At 39.9% G+C, this 25,004-nt stretch overlaps 1 protein-coding gene across 4 annotated transcripts in view; it reads left to right on the top strand.

Annotated features, from left to right (window-relative positions):
* The window catches only part of tfeb (transcription factor EB), a 36,595-nt gene that overhangs the window by 1,207 nt on the left and 10,384 nt on the right, over positions 1-25,004 (top strand). For 2 of the 4 annotated variants that reach the window (XM_073469003.1, XM_073469001.1), the window contains exons 2-5: positions 20,880-20,984; positions 21,396-21,575; positions 24,548-24,646; positions 24,794-24,982. In XM_073469003.1, coding sequence (XP_073325104.1) covers positions 20,955-20,984; positions 21,396-21,575; positions 24,548-24,646; positions 24,794-24,982 — 498 coding nt within the window. In that variant the 5' untranslated portion in view covers positions 20,880-20,954. Of the gene's footprint in view, positions 1-13,973; positions 14,066-19,813; positions 19,896-20,879; positions 20,985-21,395; positions 21,576-24,547; positions 24,647-24,793; positions 24,983-25,004 lie in introns of all 4 variants that reach the window. The other 2 variants (XM_073469000.1, XM_073469002.1) reach the window with 2 other exon arrangements.

The raw sequence follows: 25,004 nt of genomic DNA, 5'->3' as shown, positions 1-25,004 counted from the left end.
TGTTAGCAGGATTACACAAAATCTACTGAACAGATTTCCATTTCCAAAGAGACAGGAGCTAAAACAGAGTTTTTCAGACAGAGTAGGAATTCAGTGCTGCAGCACTGGACAGCATGAGAAAACTAAGGTGTTTTTTTTTTCTTACATTAAAACATGTAAACCTGTTCGTCTAAACTCCTACCGCAGTTAAGGTCTAACTTTATAGCCTCCACGGCTAGCCTGTCTGAAGCCTGCAGGCTGACCTGCATGTGTCGTTAGAGTATGTAAGCGGCAGTACATCACACCAGGTGGTTGACATTAGACGGTGCTCCGTGACCTCTCCACCTGGCCGCTGTGATCATCCAAACCATTCTCCAGACAACACAATAAGGTTCAAAGGTCGGAGCAGAAAGGTGTCAGTAGGTCTGATAGCTCTGAGTACTTTTCTCAAGCTTCTGCTTATATCATGACTTGTCTACTTTCATTCTTAGTGCATTACGAAGAAATTTCCCTTTAGTTATTGATATCAGCACTAATCCAGTGGTGACCAAGTTGTGTCACAAATCACTATGTAGTAGGAACAGCAACCACAGGAAACCACAGGAAAGAACATTTAAACAATCAGCGATTAATAATCTTTTTCAATGATTGTGGATGGGTAGAAATGTAAGGTGAGGTGTTGCTTTTGATTCTGCTTTGCCTTCAGTCGCTTCCAGTAAAATTAGTTTTGCAGGGAAGTGGCACAGATGTCTGAGGTCAGTGGATCACACACTGACAGTTTGGGTTTCTTTGGTGTAGTTTGTCTGAAAACTACAGAAATATGATATTTGAGGACTTGAGAACTTCCACCTCTTTTTTGCTAACTAATACTAAGACACACAGATGTGCATTCACATGCATGGAAGCATGTCCAGCTTCAGGTCTGAGGAAATAAGACCTTGATATTAAAACACTCCGTGAATGTTTTGTTGATATGGGCACTACAGGAGTGAGTATCCTCCACATAACAGTTGTTGTTGCACTTGAGCTAGTTTAACACCAGTTATGTCATCATAGGTTGAACCTGAATTACTGTTCTCCTGGAAACACACAAGACTGCTCTACCACTGTTTCTGTTTGGTCTGTCTCTCTGTCACCATCTTCATCTTCCTTCTCTTCATTTCTGTGAATCCATGAATGAAAGAAAACATTTCCGTTGTGTAACCAGATCAAAAGGAGAGAGCTGCTGTGGAGCAACATTGGCACATAGTTTAGCCGTAGCTGCAGTAATGCAGTGCTACCACATATCAATAAACCAATTTTATTTAATTATTGTATTGTAATTTTATAACGTGCCTCGTGATGTGTTTATATAATGTCTCTAAGAATGTTTCTGAAGTAGTCAAAATCAAGCATTGTTGTAGATTTCAGCTGCCTGCTATTTCACACAGTATCCTGTGGGGTGAGAGGCTTTGAAGGTCCCGAAAGGGAGATTTCCATGTCTTCTTTTGATTATAAAGCAGGCCTAGGTGCTATATAACTACTGTGAATGTATCAAAACAGAGATTATAATGCAGGAATAAAGATGCTTGGGGTAATTTATGATTATTAAATTCACAGTAAGTTTCCTGTTTAAGTGCACTAGTGTCATTTCAGACAATAAAGTTTGTTGTTAAACTGTAAAATATCTTGCCTCCATTACATACCTTTGTGTTTGATAAAAATATTTGAGGGATAATGGCAAGAAATGTGTATTTATTGGCCAATATATCGATATTTGAATTCCTTGACTTCCAAATATTGGTATTGGCATTGACCCCCAAAAAACAAGTATCAGTTGGGCTCTAATCCACAGATATGCACACAGCCCATGTTCAGAATTTGTGCCTTCAAACGAGCTTTCAGGACCTTTGTAAGGTTCTGATGTCACACCTATACAATCACTGCCCTCAGCCATTTCTTCAGCAACACCGGCAGAGCTGATATGGAAACATGGTGTGCAATGTCTGCCCAGGCCTTTGAGAGCTGACCAATCAGAGCAGATTGAGCTTTTCAGGAGGGAAGCCTTAAAGAGACTAGAGCTAAAACGGAGCGTTTAGACAGAGAGTGAATAAAGGTGCTCCAACAATGGACAGTATGAGAAAAATAATGTATTTTTTCAACATTAAAACATGTCAACATTTTGTGTGAACCTGAAAATGAGCATGGTATGATATGTTTAGGGTTAGATATAAGTAGTTCTATAGGAGGAAAATAAATGCAAGGTGTCAGTGTAGCAGTTTAGGCTTTTGCCAACAATGAGGATGCAGCGATTTACTGGTCAAACGTTGGTATTGGCCAACATTCGCTTTGTGAAGCGCAATCGGCCTATCAGCAAATATGATGACACTCACCAACAGCAGTGGACAATGTTTATTTGATGTATTACATCAATTTTGTGTGCCGCATTCATGAGGTAGTTGTATAGCAGGCTAAAACGGCCTTTGAAGCAGTTACTTTAACAAAAAAAAAAAAAAAAAAAACCTTTTTCAAGAGAAAGAAGGTCATATTAAAGGAGACCAATCATGCTTTTTCAGCTTTTTCCCACCTTTAATTCTGTCACTTCTTGACATCACACTACGTCACCATGTCATACATTCATAAATTCTTCTTCTTAGCAACTAGTTTGGCACATAAGAATGAATTCTGCAGTTCGAGACCAAATAAAAACAACAACAAAAAAACATATTGACATAAGCTATTGGCCAAATTGTTATTTTAAACATCTGCCCAGATTTTCACAATCAGTGCACACATACGTACAAAACAAGTGTGTGTGTGCAGCGTAGGGGAGACAGTGGGGTTATGGAGTGCACCCAGTATGAAAGGTCAGGGGTTAGTTAACATACTGAGCCATGAGGTCACTGTCAGCAAGGTCAGAGGTGAGCGGCCAGTATGTAGAGCAACAGTGATGCTGGACAGACTGATCACACTCTCTCCAATAGCACAGTGGCAACCTACTCAGATGGCCAGCAAAGGCAAACAGGCTCAAGTTACAAGCACTGAAACATCAGAGGAGAGTTGACCACTTTGACTTTATCTGTTCAAAATACTATCTTAATATCTACCAAACTGCTGGCATTGGAGCATTTCTCTTTCCTGGCTTGTGTGAATATCTGATCACTTTGTCACAAAAGTGCACAAATTAGCATTGCAAAGAAGCATTGCATCCTGTGTGCTGTGGGTCTGGGAAAAGTGTGTGTGTGTGTGTGTCATATTTTCAGCCTCATTGGACTCATGTCCGCTTGTAAGTGTTGGGGATGGGGTTAATTTTCTTCAGGTAAACAAAAGAGGCAGCGGTGGACACACACATGCACACTCTCTAGGCTTAGTGGATGTACTCTAGTGTGAAAGAGCATCAGGTGTGTGTAAACACAGCTTCGTCCGTTTGCCATATGGACAGATCACCCGTGACCTGGACAGTTTTCTTTGCGACTAGACCAGGAAAAGCTGAATGAGGAACTGTCTGTATGCAGGACTGGATTTCCCTTAAAAATAAGAAAAAGACCAAACAAATTACCGCATCGGTTTGTCATTTACGGTCGGACTTTTTAAACCACAGGAATGACGGCTTGGCATGTGCTCTATGACAACATGACCCATGATCCATCAGAGGTGAGTGTGGGTGGGACGTTTCGGGGCATGTGCTGAATGTGTGACTCCACTTCCTCATCTTATCTCCACTCCACTGTTTCATGTCCTCTTTTGTCTGAAAGACAGTAGTGATGGTCTTGCACAGTTTCTCTTTGCTCTGTAAGAGCGGTGTCTCAGCTGAATCCGTGAGCACACACACTGCAGCTGCCCTGTGTGTTTGGACAAATGTGCTTGTTAGTGTGAACTGCAGGGGTCGGCAGTCGTAGCTCTGTGTGACTTTAGCTCTCAGAAAACCACAACAGATTTCAAAGAGTTATATTTTTTCTCCTTTTAAAGTTGTTAGTCTGTATTCTCAGATAAGATTTACTGTTCCCACACTAAGACTTTTGTCAAATCTCAGTGCAATTGTCTCAAAAGCTTGTTCCTTGTTCCTTGAAACAAGTGAAATATATGAATGATATGAAGCAATAACTTGTTTCCCCTGCAGTTTCACTTCTTGTAAGAAATTGTCTGTTGCTGTGTATTGTAAAATTGGATATAGGATTTCAGGGCTCAAAACAGCATTGAAGATATTAAGATAGATGTTGTGTTTGCTGATATTTAACCCCTGCACAAAATGCTCATATGAACTCTGCAGCCTGCTCTCTTCATATTTTGGCCTCAGGGCTCCTCTAACTGGTTCTGCTCCATATAATTCCTAATGTTCTTTCCGGTGGTTTTAAGACGACCGGCAATAAAAACAGAAAGGCTGTTAATGCTCGCCAACAATTTTGATCAGTTTCGGTTTAGTTTGAAGGTGTCACATGGAACAAAATCAGCTTTTATGAACCACCGATGACTCATGACATGACGTGCTAATATACTCATCTCGAATCTAACATCTGCTTTTGTTTTGCCAAACCTCACTTTTCAACTCTTATTGTGTTTACCTTTTTCAGTTAAGGTGGACAGTTTTTCTGTCCTCTTTCGCTTTGGTCAGGCTCACACAAGGCTCCATCACAGGGAACAATTCTCTTCATCTTTCATCTTGATCAGTCAGAAATAGCTATGAGTTTCCTGGGGAGGTTATTGAGCAAATGATTGTGGGTGATACTTCTGATGTTCAGCAGAACTAGCAGAAGTAGCAAAGTATCATCATAGCTGATACACCAGCAGCACTTCCAAGATTTTTTTAGCATTAGCTATGTAGGCTAAGTAATAATAATAGTGTTATAAGCATTCACTCTGAGTCTCCCGAAGGAGGACTAGCTTTGTGTTACCATGGAAAATGGCAGTTCCAGTTAAAGTGATTACGAGGAAGCTTTTATGAAACAGTCTCGTCATTCCTCTGATGATAATAACTGACCTGTAACAGCAAACGAGACCATCAGCGAAAAGACTGCTATTTTTATATAGTTATTATTAATGCCTGTGCTCGGGTCTGATCACATATATCACATATAAAATCACATTTAAATACATGAACTCATCGAGATCCATCCTGTGGTCTCTCTTTCACTTGCTTCCAAAACAAATGCAAAAAAACAGAAAAATATATTTTATTGTTGTTGGAAAACACCTTTGCCATATACGTGTTTGTCAACTGTTATTGAACTGAAAGAGGAAGAAAAAAGAGAAATGTAACCTTTTGCACTTTCAAAATCAGCTCAACATTTTCTGTTGTGTTGCATGACTACTGTGTTTACTTGCACAGATGATTTTTTTCCCCACAGATATGACAGTAGGAAACCGTCCTTGATCAATGTTGAACATCATATCGGCAGTGAAAGCTTTGTAGATTATTCGTGATATCTGAGCTGCAGATCTGAATGGATGCTCTCTCTTCAATCAATAGCAGGCTCTCCTCTCATTTTTGTGTTGTTATTTGCTGGGATGACTAAATCTGACAACCACAGCAGCAGTTTTAGTAGTTTTAGTAGCAGCATGCTGTACTCTTCCCGAGGTTATTGACATTTGTTATTGGATAATCTCTCCCTCCTCTCTGTTAGTGTAGTCCGTGGCAGAATGATCAGTAATGGAAATTCAGTAATATACTGTATAAAGTTGTGTGTGTGTGCATCTATGTATGTATGTAAGACATAGCATTTGGATCTGGATTTGGTCAAAATGGAAGTTGATCTGGTGCACACACACAGACATACACACAGGAGAAAGTTCTCCTGTAAACGTATTGATTAATCTTTTTACCTCCTTGAACTCTTCCTGTGTTTTCAATTCTTTCTTAGTAATGCTGCGCTCGCTCTCTCTCTGTCATTCTCTCTTTCCTCTCTGGATGGCTCAATGGCAGCCACATTCTTCTTACTCACGGTGATTAGCTTTGAAATTCTTCAACTTTTTCACCTTAACGAGTGAAGTTAAAGAGTCAGTAAGAGCTGGAGGGATGGGTAGAAGAAAGTCAAGATCAGGTTTTGGTTCTATGACTCTTGTTGGGAATTTATTTTGTGTGTGTGCGTGAACTTTATCTCACAACTCATTTCACAAATGCTTTCCATTCCATCTAACTACACGTTGTTTGTCATCCATGCAAAAAGAAATGCTGTGCGGCTGGTTGGCTGGTTTTTTCACTGCTCCTTCTCTATCACACACAAAAACACACACAAGTACACAGAACTCCATGTATTGTTTACACAGTATTAGTAACGGTTAATTTATGTGCTCCTAATAGAAAAAGGGTACTCTATAAATAAACATCTGGTGGCGTTGTGATTGGGACATCCAGCCATAGCAACTCATATAATACAGCAACTCTAGATCCTAGTGTATTTCTTGGAAATCCAGGTACAAAACAAACATCCATGGAATGAAAATAAGTGTTCCCTTTATGTGGTTAATGTCATCAGGGATGGCAGGTGATGTGTGTCATTAAACCACTGACAGCAGGCTTAATTCTCATGAGGTCATCTCAGGTCGTATGATGTAACGCTTACAGAATGAGGAAGTATTTATATTATTTCAGTAGAAAACAGGTCCTGACAAATAGACATTGAACCACCACCACAAAGTTGCAAACGCACCATTGTGTGGCCAAGGATTTTTATCTTTTATATAAAAAGATACCACATGTTTAAGGCTGAGGTAGAAGATCATGTCTGTGAACTGATGCGCAGTGTGTCCATAATAAGTCCATCTGATGTGAAGCTTCATTAAATCTTATTATTTCAGGCAGCATCATATAGCTTCAGATTCAGTGTATTAGAGCTGCAACAATTAGTATGAAAGGAGATCTATTATATTTTTTCATTTATTTTCACTTTACTTCATTGTTTGATAAAAAGTAGGTTCTTGTGAATGTAAAAGAACTCGAAAGTTAAAAAGGTCCAACAGAAGCTCCTGAAACGCCTCGTCAGAGTCAGACATTTGCATAATTTATTCCTAGCGGCTAGTTTGGCACGTAAGAATTGAATTAGCACAGCTGCTCTCTTGTTGTCTTGTTGTTACCCTTGCTGGCTCAGGCATGTGTGAGCTGACCAATCAGAGGACACTGGGTATTCAGGAAGGGGGGCCTTAAAGAGACAGGAGCTTAAACAGAGCGTTTCAGACAGAGGGGGAAAACAGTGCTGCAGCGCTTGACAGTTTGAGAAAACTGATGTGTTTTTATATGTATCCTTTAATCTATCAGTTGATGGAAAAACCTATTTGGGGATGTCACCTTGGGCTCTGGGCGGGGGTGATGAGCATTTTCTAAATCTTTTTATTTTTTTGACATTTTATAGACTAAAAGATTAATCAGATAATCATGAAAATAATCAGCAAATTAATCAGCAATGAAAATAATCGATATTTGCAGTCCAACAGTATGTGATATATATCACACTAACAAAATGTTGCAATGTTGAGACGTTTTATGTGCAAACCCATGGTTAAATGGTTGAATTGTAGACCCCATCGCATGTGATCCCGCTTAAAACTTGTCTGCTATATATTGACAGCACTGTTTGTCCTACTTAGCAGAGAGATAACCTACAGCTGGGTCAAACTTCACTCAAACATACCAACACAGTCATCCCAACACTTTGAATAGAGCTAAAACGATGGTCTTGAATGTTGTATTTGTTTTCAACCTCTTTGCAACCATGGTGACCGAGGGAGTAAACGAAGGGAAGCTTGCCCGGCGGACAAGCAGAAGAGGGTCTTGGGTGTTTGTTTGTGTGCTTGTTAAGTGGACCTATGTGTTTGTGCGCATGTGTGTTTTTGGGTCCTGCCTCCTCCATTGGCCATTGTCAAAAGAGTACAAAGCTGTCTTGGTCAATGATTTCTCCTCCTACACATACGCCTTATGATTTGCCTGACGCGACAGGAACACAGCTTTCCCAACCAATGAGCTTTGGGCCTGGAGGGGTCCTGCCCCAGGACCAAAATAGCACAGTAAATACACTGCGTTCACTATGAGAACTGGAGCTGGCCCACTGTTGACTGCTTTGTGTACAAACAAGGGATGCTTGTCAGCCAGGCACTGCTGAACCACGGTGGTCTGTGTTCTCCTCTGTTGTGATAGGCACAACTAGCTGAGTGGCACTTTGATACCAGTGTTTGTGTCTCTGTATTCAGGGATACAGGATGGCAGGCATATAATACATATTGGGATGGAAGAAATGCCTGAGACGGAGTAAAATTAACATGGCAATACTCCTCACCAAAACCACAACTCATATCACACACAGAGGATGCATCGAGCAAACAACTGCACGTAATGGACATGAGCATTTGGCCTTGACAATATGTTTGCGTGGACATACTGTATGTGTGACAAACTGAGGCGGATGCAGATTGATTTGCTGATTGATTTTAAAGCTGGTCACTCTGTATTGTTGTTTAATAAGTTAAGCTCACAGTAAGTTTAAATAAGGACAGATTACATCAGTGATAAATCCACTTTTCATGGTCAAAAACGGTAGAAGCCACTTCTTAAAGAGGTTAACAGATAACAAGCAAACTTTTTAAATTATTGTATCTTAATTATTTCTCCTTATTTTGGACCCATACTGTACATGCACAACATTTCCAAATGTTTGGGAGTGAAAATATTCTTCTATTATGCATGATATCACCACAAGGAGGCTCCTTTAATAGGTATGTCAGCAAGTAGTTGTCTTCATGTCTCTTTAGTCTGTTGTCTGTCTGTTGTTGTAGAAATGTATGTGTGTATCTCTTTGATAGAGAATGTCGAGACAGTAATCTGTGTTTGTTTGTCTGTTTTTGCTTGTGCACACATAAAAATGAGTGTATAAGCCTGACGAAGAGGAGAGGGTGGAGTGATTCACAAAGTGACTACTGTTTCTTGTGAACAACAACTGTCATAGGAAGTTTAATTTTAAATTGAACTCACTAGCCTGTCAGCTCACTAGAGTCCTGCAGCCCGGCTTTAGATACAAAGTATAGTTTTTGAAAAGTACTCATCATCATTAATTGTCAAAAGGATCATCGCAATATGCTTTTGTTCTTGTTCTAATATACAGCGACAAACCTAGTTTATGAGTAAGGTTGGGAAGGTTACTTCCGGTTACTAACTATGTATTTAAAAAAAATAGTAAGTGATGTAATCCAAGTATCGCAATATTAAAGTAATGTAACTTGATTTACTTTCAGTTACTTCTGGATAACTTCAGCACCGAACGTAAACAAATAATGACCAGAGAAAATAAATATCAACGGATGGCTTTAAATTAATCTTAATAACGAATAATAAAATCATTCTTTATTTAAAAGTGTAACCCTGTTAGTTAACCCCTTTTTACTGAATGTATCTGTAATCTAATTACATCATTTTTTCTGTTACTTTACCGAAATACAGTTCCCGTTTTTGTTTTGTTTTCTGTGAAAAAAAAATGATGATGATTATGTAATCTGTTACATGTAGTCCCCAAGCTTGTTCATCTCAGTGATTCATGACATTTCATCCAGTGATGTATCCATCGGGGATATTCTGTATTGTTTTATTCATTTAAGTTACAAAAATGTGTGCAAATGTTCTAAAAGCGTCTGTAATAACTAATCAGTAGTGTCTCAGTGACTTTTCCAAAATATATTAAGATCCATTTGAGTCAGTCATGAGCTGTCTGCTATGATTCAGCGCTCTGCCGTCGCCTTACCTGTGCATGTTTTTCAAAATGCATCCAGTTTGGGATTTTTGTTTGCGTAATTCCTACACCCATTAAATAACCTCTTAAGAATGCAGTGACCATAACTTTCAGTAAATGTTAACAACTATAGTGTTATGGAAGGATGATGTATAAGTGTGTAATAAATGGACACATTATCTATGACAATAAATATGATGTTGTTTCCTGTCCTTATGATTGTGTATAGTAGAGCTGCAATGACTTATTGATCATTCAGTCAACTATTTTAATAATAATGAACCATTCAGTCATTTTTCAAGCAAAAATGTCAAATCTTTGGTGGCTCCTGCTTCTCACATCTAAGGATTTGCTGCTTTTCTTCATCATTTAGGACAGTAAATGAAGAGTCTTTGGGTTTGGGACAATGTTTTGACATGTTACGGACTAAACGATTAATCCTGAAAATAACTGGCAGATTAATTGACAGTGAAAATAATAGTTAGTTATAGCCTTAGTGTATACTATAATCTAGTTATCTGTTGTGTTGCCATCTAAGCATATAGGTTTGCGTGCAACAGGGTGACAGTGTGTGGGAGTGCATTTAAAGAAGTAAATGTGCTGATTCACTGTCACATAACTAAAAACACAGTGACATTGCAGGGGAAAAAGGAATTGCTTCCAGGGCTTATGGGTGTTTAAGCACGCACACGTGTAGGTGTTGCTGTATGTAAATGCTCCACACTGCTTTAGTACTGAAGGAGGAGTTCCACATTAGAGCAAAAGAGAGCGAGAGGGAGACGGGTCTACTGGACACAGGGCTCTCGTTGTTGTTACCCCAGACTGGAGCATTCAGGCTAATTTGGGGGAAGAGGAGGAGAGTGGGAGGAGGAGCGGCGGGAGGAGGAGGAATAGGAAGCTGAACTGGTGGCTAGAGCAAGGGAGGTAGGTGACTAATAGTGAGTGTCACTCAGCTTACTGTAACAGTGGAAGGAGGAGTGGCGTCACAGCCGGTGAACCGGCACATGAAGGCAGTCGTTGGTCGGGTCTGGCCAGTAAACTGTCTCTGTCAGTGAGCGTGTTGTTAACACGTGGAGAAGCAGATTTCTCTTGGATGCACTATGTTGTCTTTGGGATAGTTGGAGAGTTACTGGTAAGAATCTTGAATTCAGACATGCTACACTACATGCATCGCATCAGTGTTACTCACTGCCTGTCTGTTGGATATGACACTGTCAATCTGAGCTTAATTCATGCTGATCAAACTGAAGCTATCTGAAGAGATTTTGTTTAAAGTGTTTATAATAACTTGCGGCTCTTCAAGTAGATGCCGTTGCAGCAACAGAGGCAGCATTGGTTAAATACAGTCAACAGTGACCTTTTTGTTAAATACTACTTTTTGACCTTTTCAAGAACAGAAACAAGATCTAATCTAGACTCATCACTGCATTGTTTAGCAATGTAATGTTACGTGTGGAGGCCAAATGTCAGGTGATTGATAGTACTTATTGTGTGTGAGACAATGAAAGTGTCTACATGAAATACAACAGTTCTCTAATGTTTGCTTCTGTGCCAAAATGCATCAATTTAAGAAGTAATAATGGAAAACTGAGCTGTTTGGAGATCTTTTGTAACTTAGTAGTGCTGCTATCAGCTGCTAGCACTACACCTGCCACAACAAGTTTACTGTACTGATCCGAGTGTGCATATCTGCATGTGCAAATGTTACTGTTAGTACATATCCTGTAAGTGACTTGTATGTGCACCACATGGCCTTCTATGTGTCTAACCTGTCTGGTTAGACATGGAATAGACCTACTGACTCCTGATTGGGCAACATTTACTTTATTTTAGGATGTGTGTGCATGATTAGGTGACTAGTCGATAAAACGTTGCCACCCTCACTAGTCGGCACCAGAAATACTTGTTGGTTATTATTATTATTTTCAGTGATGGGATGTAACTAAGTTCATTTACTCAAGTACTACACTTAAGTAAAATTTTGAGTTACTTGTACTTGAGTATTTCCATTTTTGCCAGAAAATTACTTATATCAGATACTTAAGTGCTATTCGTAAATACCCACAAATAAATGACCTATTTACATAAATAGTTCACTAATGTTAACAACACTGGTTATGGATTAAATTCTGACAAGTTTTCAATGTTTTCTTACTTTTAGACGAGTCAACAAGTCTGCAACTGGCATAAGTTGTTAGGACTGCCCTATATTTTAAAACATTCAAGTATTGTCTGAGACGGGGCTGTCAAAATCAAAACATTACAAGGCAAAGATTTACGCCTCAGTCAGTCCAAGAAACGGTGGTATGACAAACAGCTTTTGTTCTTTCCCTGGGTTTCCTGCAGAGGAAGTTGCTTCACCGCTGACAAAACTAGGAGTTGTGAAAACTGATGGAAGGAAAGGGGAAGTGGTGCATAGTGGTTATAATTGATGATGGCTGGTTGAATGTCTCTCCTGAATCTCATTGTGTTGTACATTGATTAGATATCGCTGAAAGTTGCTGATAGCCTATTGTTGTCCCTGTATTGCTAGTTTCACATCACTCTCTTCTCTATGATCTGTGGAGCAAGTGAAGTTTACTCAATTGTATTTATTTAGCAATCAGTTACAACAAAATTATCTTGTTACACTTTTCACTGAGAGACCATACTCTTGTCTAATTTACAGAAACCCAACATTCAAGAATTTGGCTGGAGTGGCGAGTGAAAACTGCCTTTTATCAGACAGAAATCTTGGAGCAGACCCGGGCTTTAGGTGGGCGGCTACCATTCTTGTCAGTACAGGCGCAGCAGCATTCTGGTTAAGCTGGAGAGTCTTATTGGGCAGCCTGATAGAAGGGAATTGCATTAATCCAGCCTGGAAGCAACAAAAGTTTGGACTGATTTTTCTGCATCTTTTGGAGACAGGATGTGTGCAGGTGAAAGAAGGCAGTCCTTGAAATTAGTTTTATGAGTTAAAGGACACATCCAGCACAGTGACCTGAGTTGACAGATTCACTCTGTCTGGACAAGGGTCTCTCTTGGTCAGCTATATATAGACTGTGTTTGGAAGGTGTCAGGCATTGTGATTCACACACAATGTTGATGAGTTGTGGTGATTCATTCAGATGACCTTCAGAAAGTTGGTTGCTGAGCAGAAACTTTTCTCATGTTGATGGTAATTCATGTCAGAGTGTTTTTATAGATACAGTGTGCCTGTAATTCATGCCTGTGAATGACACTGCAGTTTCTCTTCACCTTAAATTTACTGATAATCTGAAGACACAGATAACTTCAGAGCAGATGTTGAAGGGCTGTGTGATATTGGAAAATACAGAAATCTTCACAAGATAACTTGAAAAAAAACTTAAAATGCTCAATAGAGGCTATGCACATGATGTCACAGTAGGCAGAAGTCACTGTGGTTACAACCACTTAGTGGCAGGAAGACTAACGATAACATTGTTAATATTTATTGTTTGGCTTGAATGCAGCAAAATAACAAAAAACGAATCTAAAAAGTGAAAGAGCTGATTTAATTTGCCTTACTTGACATTGTACATCCTGCGATGTGACTGTCGTGCATGTGCACATCGCAGTGTCAGTGCTGCAATGTCATATTGTGCAGTCCTAGTTCTCATGCATCCAACCCTTCACCTCGACCATGCTAAAATTCATAACAAAAGGAAAAGGGCGCTGTGTTATGATCTCTGTAATTGAATTGGTTGGTTGGTATTTGTATTACAAAAAACCCTCAACAAAAGTATTCTTGAACTAAAGTAAACTTTACTTCTTTACACTCCAAACTTTTCTCATTTGAAAACTGTGTTAAAACATCTAGAAACTTGCTAACTTGATGGCGAAGAACCAGCTACAGTGATTTACTGTATGAAAAAAAACAACCGAACTGAACAACTGAATCAAAGGTGTCCTCTGCAACAGAATCACAGAATAATGCCTTGAAACCATTGAGAATTTTGTCTCTTCACACCACTGACTGCATATTTACACCCAGGTCTAACATGGTCTGTTGCCTCCTTCACTTCCGCCGTGGAAATTCTCTTTTCTGAGTTCTTCAGTGTGTGTTGCACACCTGCTGCTTCGCCCTCTTGAACACTCCACTGCCTCCTCTGTTGCCTCTCCACACGTCAGTCACAGTCACATATTTAATGTTGCTGCCATTCATTCCATTTGTTCATCTGTGCTGTGTTACATTTTATAACCAATCATCTTTTTTTCTTTGTTTTTGTCTGTTTGTTTCTGTTTCCTTTCACATCTCCATCGCCTTTCTTTATTTCTCTCTGCCCCATGACCTCCACCTTGCAGATTGCCATCCACTTTCTCCAGCATCCAGACATGTAGTCAGCAGCGTAAGCAGAGCATATTCCTCCTTGTGAACTCTTTTTCCTCTAAAACAGGTAACTGAAAATCTGTTATACATGTCTGTCTCTGTCTTAAAAGTCCATCTATGTGTATTGTCGGTAAAAATCCACTTATTCAGTGACTGTGGAGCTTTTCCTGCATTAACACAGCATCCAATGAAATTACTTAAATAAAAATGAGATCTACTCTGGTGTGCATACACAGACCCTGTATCCTGTAACAAAAACTGTAGTATCTGTTGTGATTGGTGGAGATGTGAGCTGGTAACAGGAAGGTTTTTAATACCAGTCCTGACTGTTTGAAAATGATCTGACTGTCCGTCCAGAATAGTTCAGTGTGTTCTGTCCCTAAGAGATACAGCTGTTTGTGTTAGTGTTGCAGCAAAGAGGAAGGGGTATGGGCCCCATACTTGCCATGCAAGCCACAGTCACATAATCCCATCAGCCTTACTCATCGAGAGTGTGTGTTGGCAATGGTTTAGGGATATTGATACTGTAGGTCTGTTTACATGTTATGAAAGAGTGTGTTCAAAAGCCATAGATGCAGTAATGCATGTGCACACTTTATATGTACATTGTTTATGTGCATGTTGACCCTTATCACTCGCCTGTAAATACACATACACATACATAAAACAAAAAAAGAAAGAAACACAGTACAGCTCAGGGGAACAGGGTGTTCCTGAAAAGGAGAACAGAGAGCAGGGGGGGTTATTTTAGTCATTAGAGCAGGCAGACAGATAGCTTAATGCGGAAAGGGCGTGTGTGTATGTGTGTTTGTGTGAGTGCGCATGTGTTGTTGCAGTGATGGAAAGGCTGGTGAAGTGCACAGTAGAGTGTCACATTTGGAACCTTCATCATGATGTTGTCAGGAAGTTGGACAAAGCAGTTAAGACCTCAAACCTTTCACCAAAAGTTAGCAGTGGTTACACAAAGACTACAAAAGGATTTTACTGAACCAAGAATGACTTAAATGGAGTTATCCCTTTCATATGTGAGTGTTTCTTGAACACTGTTTCTAATGTGTCCTGCTTTCCTGGTTAAACTCATTTGTGTGACCTTGAAGGAATTCTTTCTCCTCTAACTCACTGTGCAGAACTGCTGTAATTCTAAAACAGGAATAAAATGTATTTTTGTTTCTCATGTGTCTGTAAATTGTCTTCGAGTTTTGTTAAGCAGCTGTGGCTGCAAACGCGTGGATGCACACGTGCTTTGTTGTGAGCGAGCATTGAGATGTGTGTGTGTGTTCGTGTGCACACTTTCTTGGCATCGCACAGTCAATTCCAAAAATAAACGCTCCACAAATTAACACCATGTCTCTGAGCACAGGTGCCATTGCCCCACACTGCCACCGTGTGTGTGTGTGTGTGTGTGTGTGTTTGTTAGATGTGTATGTGTTACACTTTGCACATTTATATCTAAGGCTGTCATCACAATCTGCCCAGAATGTTTAATGCTATCTGTTTTTTGCACACCTCTTTGTACGGTGTGCTTAGAGGTCGCATGTATGATTGTGACTAATCTGTGGCACAATCCAGAGTTGACCTCTGACCCCAGCTTCCTCCGCTCTGCATCCTCCCACTGGCTGTCAGTGTTTGAAGTGAAGGCGCTGTGACATCACAGTGCTGGACACACAATGGCCACTGTGTGCTCATACTGCGTCACAGATGCCTGCCTACCCCAGTGGATGCCAGGCAATGGGAAGAGCCATGTGGGAGATCATGCTGCCTGGTAGCAGTGTGTCACCATATGATATCAGGAAGTGATATCCTGACAGTGTGTGTGTTACAGGATGTATATATTATGTACCATGGGTTAGTCACTGTTGGAAGCTATATGATACATAGTTAGCATGAGTTGTAAAGTTAGGTAGTGTTATGTAAACATTGCAGCCGCTACATCATAAGCAGTTCACTTTTGCAAAACTGTTGGACTGTGATCGTAGCTTTCATATATTCTTAACCAAAACTGATGAATTTGAAACCTCTTTATACTTATACATATCTATAAATAATAGATTCAAACCTGTATCAGATAGCTGAACTCACACTCAAATAACACTGTGGACTGGTTTTATGTGTTTTTATGTCTCAGTGCTGATTAAGGCCCGGTATTGTTTAAAAAGTGACAATACCAGCACCGATACCAGTAACCTTAAAGGTGCTATATGTAAGAATTTTAAAAAATATCAACAGAATCTAAGAAATAACAGTTTTGACATTATGAAGTCCATGTGTCATGTTGCAGAGATATGGACTGAAGTTAGCTGGCTAACCAGCTAGCTCTGTCCAGGTACAAAGCTCACATGCTAGCTGTATAAGCACCAACAGTCCCCAGGTGTTTTTGTTTGGAGTCTGAATTTGACAGGGGGCTCTTAGCTTTCTTGGCTGTGAGCAATACCATACAAATTGTAATTTTCTTCGAGATCATGGTACAAAAAAAAATCTAATACAGGTGTTGTTTGACTGGAAAAGTTTTCAGTACTACTTGATGCTGGATACCCTAAAGGTATCGAGTACTGATACCCAGTGCTGATGTTGTGTTATGGACTAGTAGTTTTATTTATGTATTAAATACCAAAATATTTTTAGGCTCTATATAGCATTTTGTGGCCAATTAGATGTATTAATCACTTTTTTATTGGCTGCAAGTGAGCGAATTGTAATGTGACGTTAAATATGAGACTTTCTCTGTCTCTCTTTGCTGTCTATACCAGCCTGCAGATGAGTTGTTTAAGTTGTTTAATGCTGCTGGACTGTGGATTTCTTTGTGAATGACTTGTGTTGGATTTTCCGTGACAGTCCAAAGGATGTGACTTCATGCACGTTCTTCAGTGCTGAGTGACAGTCGCTAAGGTTAATTTAGAAATGGAATCCGCTAACATAAATGTTCAACCGGCTGCCAGCACAACACAGACCGGCCTATCTGTCGACCCCTCTAAGCACAGAGCACATGTCCTCCTCTGGCAGGAATTCCTACTTTGCCGATTGAGTTTGGAGATGTAATAACTGCATTTGTCAGACTCTATAAATAAACTGTGCAGCATTACAGTGCTGTGTGTGTGTGTGTGTGTGTGTGTGTGTGTGTGTGTGAGTGTGTGTGTGTGTGTGTGTGTGTGTGTGTGTGTGTGTGTCTGTGTGTGTGTGTGAACACACACTTGTTTGTTTGTCACTGTGGATGAGCACCTTGAAAGAGACAACCATCAGTAGTTGTGAAAGTTGCTCCGACAGCATCTGTGGTTGTGACCCTACTGTGATTAGTGCTTGATGTTTATGCTATAGGTGTGTTTTGGGTTCCTTGGAGTCAGCTGGTCCTTGAGTCCAAGTTCTACATGTTTGTATTGTAATGTGTCTGTTTCATTGCACTTCTCTGCATGGGTGTGTGTTTTTCATGTGGGCCATCCAATGGGCACAAAGCGGGCAGTGTGTGCCCCCTCGGGTGCTGAAATGTACACTTCGGACAACAGGCGGCTTCAGTCCTCAATAGGAGCTGCCCTTCTTATTGTACCTCAGGCACAATGAGCTTTTCTCTCGCTCTCTGTCTTTCTCTCTGTGTCTTTCTCTCTTTATGACCATATACAGACAGTGTTTCTGATGAGAGACTGGAAGAATTGGATTCTGATTGGTCGTTTAGAGCCGGTCACTGTTTCGCTGTATCTAGTTGTATCACATCAGCAGACACATCAGAATAGAGTAGACACCTGGGCCATGGTAGGTTTCAACATACCTTTGTGGGTCCAGAAGAGCTCAGTCATCTTGATCACAAGTCATTGCAGGAGGGGAACTACCAGTCTTGGGACTCCCCACTGAGTGCGTGCATGTATGTTTGTGACTGTGTATATGCGTGCAAAAAACGAGGAGGAGGTGTTGTGAAGGGTTTATGGGTGTTCCCCATGGTTCTTCTGCTCACATGATCACCCAAGAACAACAAGACCACATGACTCCCACAAGATCTCTCCAGCATTATCAAGGAAGTACCTCATTATTCAGAGTTGGGCTGAGAGCATTACTGCTAACTTCCTTCATTCAGTGTCCTCTTTCAACCATGAGACCAGATATAACACCATTTAATGGATAAAGTCAGACCTTAACAGAGAGTGTATATAGGTGTTGGAGCCTGGAGATGCAGTTTGTTTTGCTTTGGTTTGACGTACTTGCACAAAAGGCAACACAATCATATCCCATTGGTGTTCTCATTCAGAACTAAATTACATTGTTTATCTCAGCTTCTGTGACCAACTTAATTACGTCCTTTTAGTCCTCACCTTAAATGACTTAAGAAGTGAAATCCTCGAAAAACTGCAGGTTTATGCAGTTCTGGGATGTGTTACTTCTATATTTTATAACTCAAAGGTGAATTTAACCTTGAAATGTAACAGAGCAAAACTTTTGCACACCAGTGGATCAAAAGGTGCGTAGGAGAAGACCAGAGGCCGGCAGAATCAGAACAATTGTAGGCACACAGTGACTTTATTGGTCCAGGTGTGATTGATAGTATTTTAAGTGATGTCAGTCTGTAGTGTGACCTGATTGTTCCACGTGGGTCAACCAACCTATTGAAGATTGTCTCTCCTATTGTCCTGTAAAAAAGCCTGATGAAGGTCTTACTACCGCTAACACTAAAATGTATTCCTCAAGTGAGGTGAACAGTGTGCAGGAGTTTTGTTGTTATGAAAAGTAAAATGTCGAAACAGAGTTATGTGATGTGTGATTTCAGGAATGGATCTTGGATCAGTTCACAGAGACAAAGAGACAATTCATGGATAGCTCTAGTATTTAGATTAACTAATTGACAGAATGGTTTGTTAGTTTATCTTTTTTAAGGTATTATCTGATATAATAACAGAAAATGTCCACTTTATTTTTCACAGGCAATGTTCTTAATTGTTATAGTTATAGTTATAACAAAAACCTTCATTTATATTGCACTTTTCAATCAAAGTTACAAAGGCCGTTTCAAGAAAAAATAACATGTCAGAGCTAAATATGAGAGAGCAAAATAAAGTCAAACAAAAAACAGTCAGTCATCAAATAAAATAAGAGTAAAGAGAATGCCTTTGTATAAAAATTGTTTTAAAGACTTCACCTAACAGATAAAATGCAATCATACTGCAAACCCTGTCAATATTCACTTATAAGAATATGTTTTTAAGAGGGATTTAGAAGAGGATGAGGAACCCGCCAGTCAGATCACTTTGGGGAGGTTGCAATACCATAGAGCAGAAAAGTCCTGGTCACCCTTGGTAATACAATACATTCAAGGGTAACCATCATTAATAAATGGTAAACGTATAGTTAATCAAACTTAAGTTAATGGTTATTTCACTTTTAATAAACAATTAAATGCTTCATAAACTGATGTAACTGATGTTTATTAACGCTACGTTAGTGGTTAATAAACACTGTGTAGTTCATCTATAAACATTATTTGTATGACCTTTATAAAATGATGTTTATAAATGCTTAATAATTGGTAACTAAAGTTTAATTAACTATAAACATACCATTTATTATTGATGGTTACTATAGTGTTACCCATTAGGGTATAGGGACATGAAAAGCCATCTGGTCTGTTTTTCATACATTTATGTACAATAAAGACGTCGCATGAGCAGCACTGGACAACCATTCAAACAGCCTGATTCACTCTGTTAGCCTCATACAGACAGAAAGAGATACTGTAGCAGCGGGTGCTCAAAGGCAAATACACTTGGTAAACAAGATTAGGAGTCTTACAACCTGTCTTTGAACAAGTTGTAAAAAGACTGTGTGCCTTTTGATTCAGGAGGAACGTAGAGTGCATGACAGTGAAGGACACAGCTGGCCCAGCAGTGCATCAAGATAAAGATTTGAGGCATACCTGTACAGTAAGTGGATGTTGAAAACGTGCTTGTTTGCCGTCTTACTCAGAGTAAGATGAGAATCTGTTTCATCTCTGTGCTGATCATGATAGGTCCATCATGTATTTAGCAAAGCTTAAATGGACATCGTAGTGTCATAATTAGCATGAACAGAGGTTTTCTTTTGTGATTGTTATCTTGAAATGAAAATGCCCAAACTACAGTTGAGAAACCATGTCACTTCAAAGAAACACTAAACAAAACTAACACATGAGTATAACGTAAAGAGCACCTAACCACAAAGACGACACAGCTCAGTTCACATGTAAAAAAAAGTGCATCACAACATAGCACACTTCCCCTTCTCCTCTCACATGTCTCTTCCTATCACTTATACAGTACACCCATTAACAATTACCCCTTGAATCAGGCTTCTGTACAGAAAGACTCCATCAGTTGAGGTAGAAGTCTTCACACTGCAGCAACTCTTGAAAGCCACTCTTACTGTTTAGGAATCCCTGCAGACCTGTGATAGAGAGGATTACTTTTTGCAGCGATCTTGTGAAACTGGACTTGTAATTCTTTTAATTTCCACCATTTAATTTCTCTGTTGTTTTTTTTCTTTTTTAAAATATTTTATTTCTGACTTTTACAGAGAAAAATAAAAACAGAACATTGAAGCGGGTAGTAAACAAGAGCAATGCCCATTTCCTGCACTCTTCTTCATGGGTTTCTGTGGTCATCCATTAATGCAGTTGCTTTGTGCTTTGAAAAACAGAAATGCAGTTGTTGAAAATATATAAAAATTGTAAATTCAAGTCAATGAGGTGTCGTGTGTGTGTCTGTCCTGAAGGGTTGCCATATCTGTTTATACCTACTTGCTTCCCTGACATCTTAAATGAATTTTCTTCTCCCTTTCTCCTAAATAAAGTAAGAGAGAATTATGTACGCTAGGATTCAAAACGAGGGGATAACTCACCTCGTTTGTCTCCCTTTCTGTCTCCTCCACAGCTTCCTCTACCTCTCGGGCTGGACTGCGCTGCACTGACGTCGGCTCGCCCTCCCCTGCCCCCTCGCCCCCCAGCAATGGCCTCACGCATCGGGCTGCGGATGCAGGTACAACACAACTACCCTCCATTACCCAATATGCAGTTCATGCCGAGACATTCATTGGCGATAGATGTCAAAGCGTGTCTGTATTGTTGTTGATAAAGTGGATACTGAAGGTCAATGTCAGAGCATTTTGGGTGTGGCTCTTATTTAAAGAGCATCTACATGTAGCAACCATTTTTCCACTGATGAACCTGGCCTTGCTATTTGGCACTTGTGTTTACTGTACATACTTTTCTTACAGGGTGATTTTATAGATGTGCGTCACCATTTGTGATCTGTTAACAAGCTGCCAGCTGTTCATTTCCACTCTCGAAAAAGCAGAAAGCCAAAAGCAGCATCGCCCATCACAGCTAGTTTATAGGTCAGAATACTTGAATGAACATTCCAGTGATGTGTCTTTGTTTGTGCGTCCAGCTGATGCGAGACCAGCTGCAGCAAGAGGAGCAGCGTGAGAGGCAGCAGCAGCTACAGCAGCAGCAGAATGCAGCCCTGCAGTACATGCAGCAGCGCATGGCTGGGCCACCTGCACCCACCCCGGCCATCAGCACCCCACAGCATTACCAAAGCATGCAGGTCCCTGTGGAGGTTCTCAAGGTCAGTAGGGCTGCAACAAATTACCGTGTTCATGATCAATTAATGTTGTTTTCTTATCAAATCAATTGCTCGTTTATCCAATAAAACGTCAGATAATGTCCAGGTCAGTGTGCGAAAACAATCTGAGCTTTTGATTATGACTGATAGATAATCTGAAGATTGGAGACAGCCTATTAAGGAGTATTTTGGCATGAAAGGAAAAATAACTTGGAGAAGCTGTGGTTTGATCCTTTATTCAATGACCCAGAATCTCTCCATCCTTCTGCAAGTTCTCTTTTTTTAGACTTGGATCATGCAGTCTGTGGGAATAAAATAAAGCCTTAAGTAATATCTCTGTGACTCACTTCCGGTCAAAAAGACAAAGTGCCAAGCAGATCTCAAAGAATAGACTTGGCGAAATAGAGATGTGGTTTGAAGAGGACAGGGGGCTGAGAAGGAGCAGCAGCGTCGTCAGTACTACACCAGGCCTCTCACAGCAGCACTGCCACAACGCGGGAAATCAGGGATCAGATCTTAAAAAACTCAGAGAGAGAAAAATGCAGTGGAGCAGCAAGCAGGTGGGGAGACAGAAGAGGAGGAGGAGGACAGGCAGATAAGAGAGGTTTGACATGTATTGCGATAGGACAGACAGGAGCGATGTAGATAGTCTGAGTCGGACAGGGACAGATAATGCCTGAGTGACATTTTGCCCGATTCCTAAAATGCCTGTGTGTGACCTTATCTTTGATGCTGTGTGTTTGTGTGTGGTTTGTGCAACACGTCATGTGCGTGTTTGTGTTGCTTTATGGTATTTCGACCTGTGAATCTGTACAGGTTGTATGCACTGTGAGGCATTTGCTGTATCAGTTTACTCTGGGTGCATGCATGTGTGTGTGTGTGGGTGTTTAGAGCTGTCATACCTCCTGCACTGTGTTTGTTTGGACTTCATCTGTGCTGACAGAGCCTAATAGCTCACACAGTTGTGACTGAATAGTTGTACCACTTGCTCATGAGACCCAGACACATTGGAAGTTGACAGACCACCATGTGTATTTATCCAGAATGTCAAGGTTTGCTATAAAAGACATGTGAACACAAAGTAGCATGATGTTGTAAAAACATGTATTTATTGAAGAGTTTCTGGTTGGTTTCATATAATCCTGCTGTTGGATATAAAACGGAGAGGGGGGTTGGAGGGCTGAGGAGTTGAGTCTCTCTCTGGAGTAATGGGGAGCAGGCCTGCTCTCTACTGAGCTTTCCTCTTTGATGTGAAGGAATGAGGCCAGCCCGTTGCTCTATGTGGCCACACCAGAGGATTTAGTGTGGCTTTACTCCTGCAGGCGTAACTACTGAATTAATGCTCCTGTGTCCTAACACCATCACAGTGTTGTGGGACAGGGATAATGGGGTGTACGTCTGAAGCACAAACTGCATGTTCTGTGTTTTTAATGGCTGAGGATGAGCTAATAAGCTTAAAGCTCATATAACACACTACATAGTTATGTATTGATTAAAATTTAATTCTGATGATAACCATGTGTGTTAGGGCATGGGTATTGAATTATTACTGATTTTTTTTTCTGTTTTATTTAATAAATGTACTACAATGGAAATATTTGCAGTGACTAGATCACAGAAAACTCTGGTGTCTTTGCCGGCTTACAATTACAGCTGCACCCCTTTAAGCTAATGCAAGTGCATCTTTTACCTGAGGCAATATCGAGCATAAAGTTTGTTTTAGAGCCACACATGGCACCCTTTCCCCTTTATTAAGAGGACATAAGAAGAAAAACTTTTCTTTCTTTTTTTTTGCAAAAACATTACACAAAACACAATTATTTATGGTCATCTTTGACATATTCTTGTTTGTTTCTGGCTCTGATGTAATTTTAATCTTTATGACTGATTAAGTTGTAATATTGCTGACACTTTCTATACAGCCCACTTCTATATTATATTATAATGGATTATGATCACGCTTGTAATGCGCTTTGTAATCACAAGCACTCATGAGTATTCATAATGATTTCCAACAGTAATCATAACTCATAATTACAATACATGTTTACATGCACTATAAACATACTTGTAATGTGTTATAGTGTACCTATAGTTATAAGCAATTATAATTTAAGAATACTTATATAATAATCATATCACACTATAAAGCATTTTATGATGACTCATAATGTCAAGTATCAATACTTCATTATTGCTAGTCACCCACTATTTTTGCAAGGATCATAGCGTATTAGAGTTGTCATAGTTGTAAAACATTATAATCATTTTATAACACATTATAATCATATTATAATGTGTTATAATATGACATGTGTAAGTTGTAAGTGCCCTTTGGGTGCTTTAAGTAAAGTAATGATGTGTTATGTGTAATGTGTTATAGGCAGATGTAATACATTACAAGATGGTTTTAAATCAACATAAATGGTCATTGTTTGCTTTAAGTGAAAAAAAACCAAGATCCAGTTGATACAAGAACAACACACAAAACTCTGAAAAATGTATTTTATTTGACAGATACTAACATTCAATGAATGGATTAAAGCTAATCCATTGTAATCCAGTATAATGTATGAGTAATCCATCATACTAATGTTTATAATGCATTATAGACATAAGTGTAATTATGAGTTGTCATTATTGTTGTTAATCATTATGAATATTCATGAGTGCTTATAACTAGGATCGTACAGCACTATAGGTGCATTATAAGACACTACAAGTACGTTCATAATGGATTATAATGCATGATAGACATTGGCTTCACAGAAAGTGTCAACCTTTGGGAATAACAGCAGCTTTTACCCCTTTTGTTTACTTTTAAATAGCAGAGTGTGTTTTTAAACAACAGTGAATTACAACTATAGAGCCTGTATATAATGTATTTACACCAAACATTTGTTGAAAGGTAATCAATGTGCAAAATTAATGATGGAACCAGAATTGATGACATCCTTTTACCACCCCTGATCCAGGTACAGACCCACCTGGAGAATCCTACAGACTACCACATCCGTCAGTCTATGAAGCAACAGGTGAAAGAATACCTGTCCACCACCTATGCAACCAAACAGGTACCTTTCTGGATGCCTTTACTTTTTACTCTTCACTGTATATCTGTTATATCTGTCTGTCTCTCATCAATACATGGCCTGTGTTTCTGTTTTTATGACAGTACATTTATCTATGTCACTACTCAGTTTCTCTTTCTCTGTTCCTAGACGGTCCATGCAGCAGCAGGGCTCGTGCCGCCCTCTCCTCCCACAAACATGGGACCTACTGGGGGTTCAGCATCTGCCCCCCCACCCCTCCACTCCCCACACATGCGCCCCGAGCAGCTCATGTCTGGAAACAGCGCACCTAACAGCCCCATGGCCATGCTCAACATCGGCTCCAGCCACGAGAAAGAGGTAGGCGCCTGCAGGCATGTTC

Source organism: Pagrus major, chromosome 6 (assembly GCF_040436345.1).
Source record: "Pagrus major chromosome 6, Pma_NU_1.0".
Taxonomy (NCBI): Eukaryota; Metazoa; Chordata; class Actinopteri; order Spariformes; family Sparidae; genus Pagrus; species Pagrus major.
This window is presented reverse-complemented; position numbering and strand designations above follow the sequence as displayed.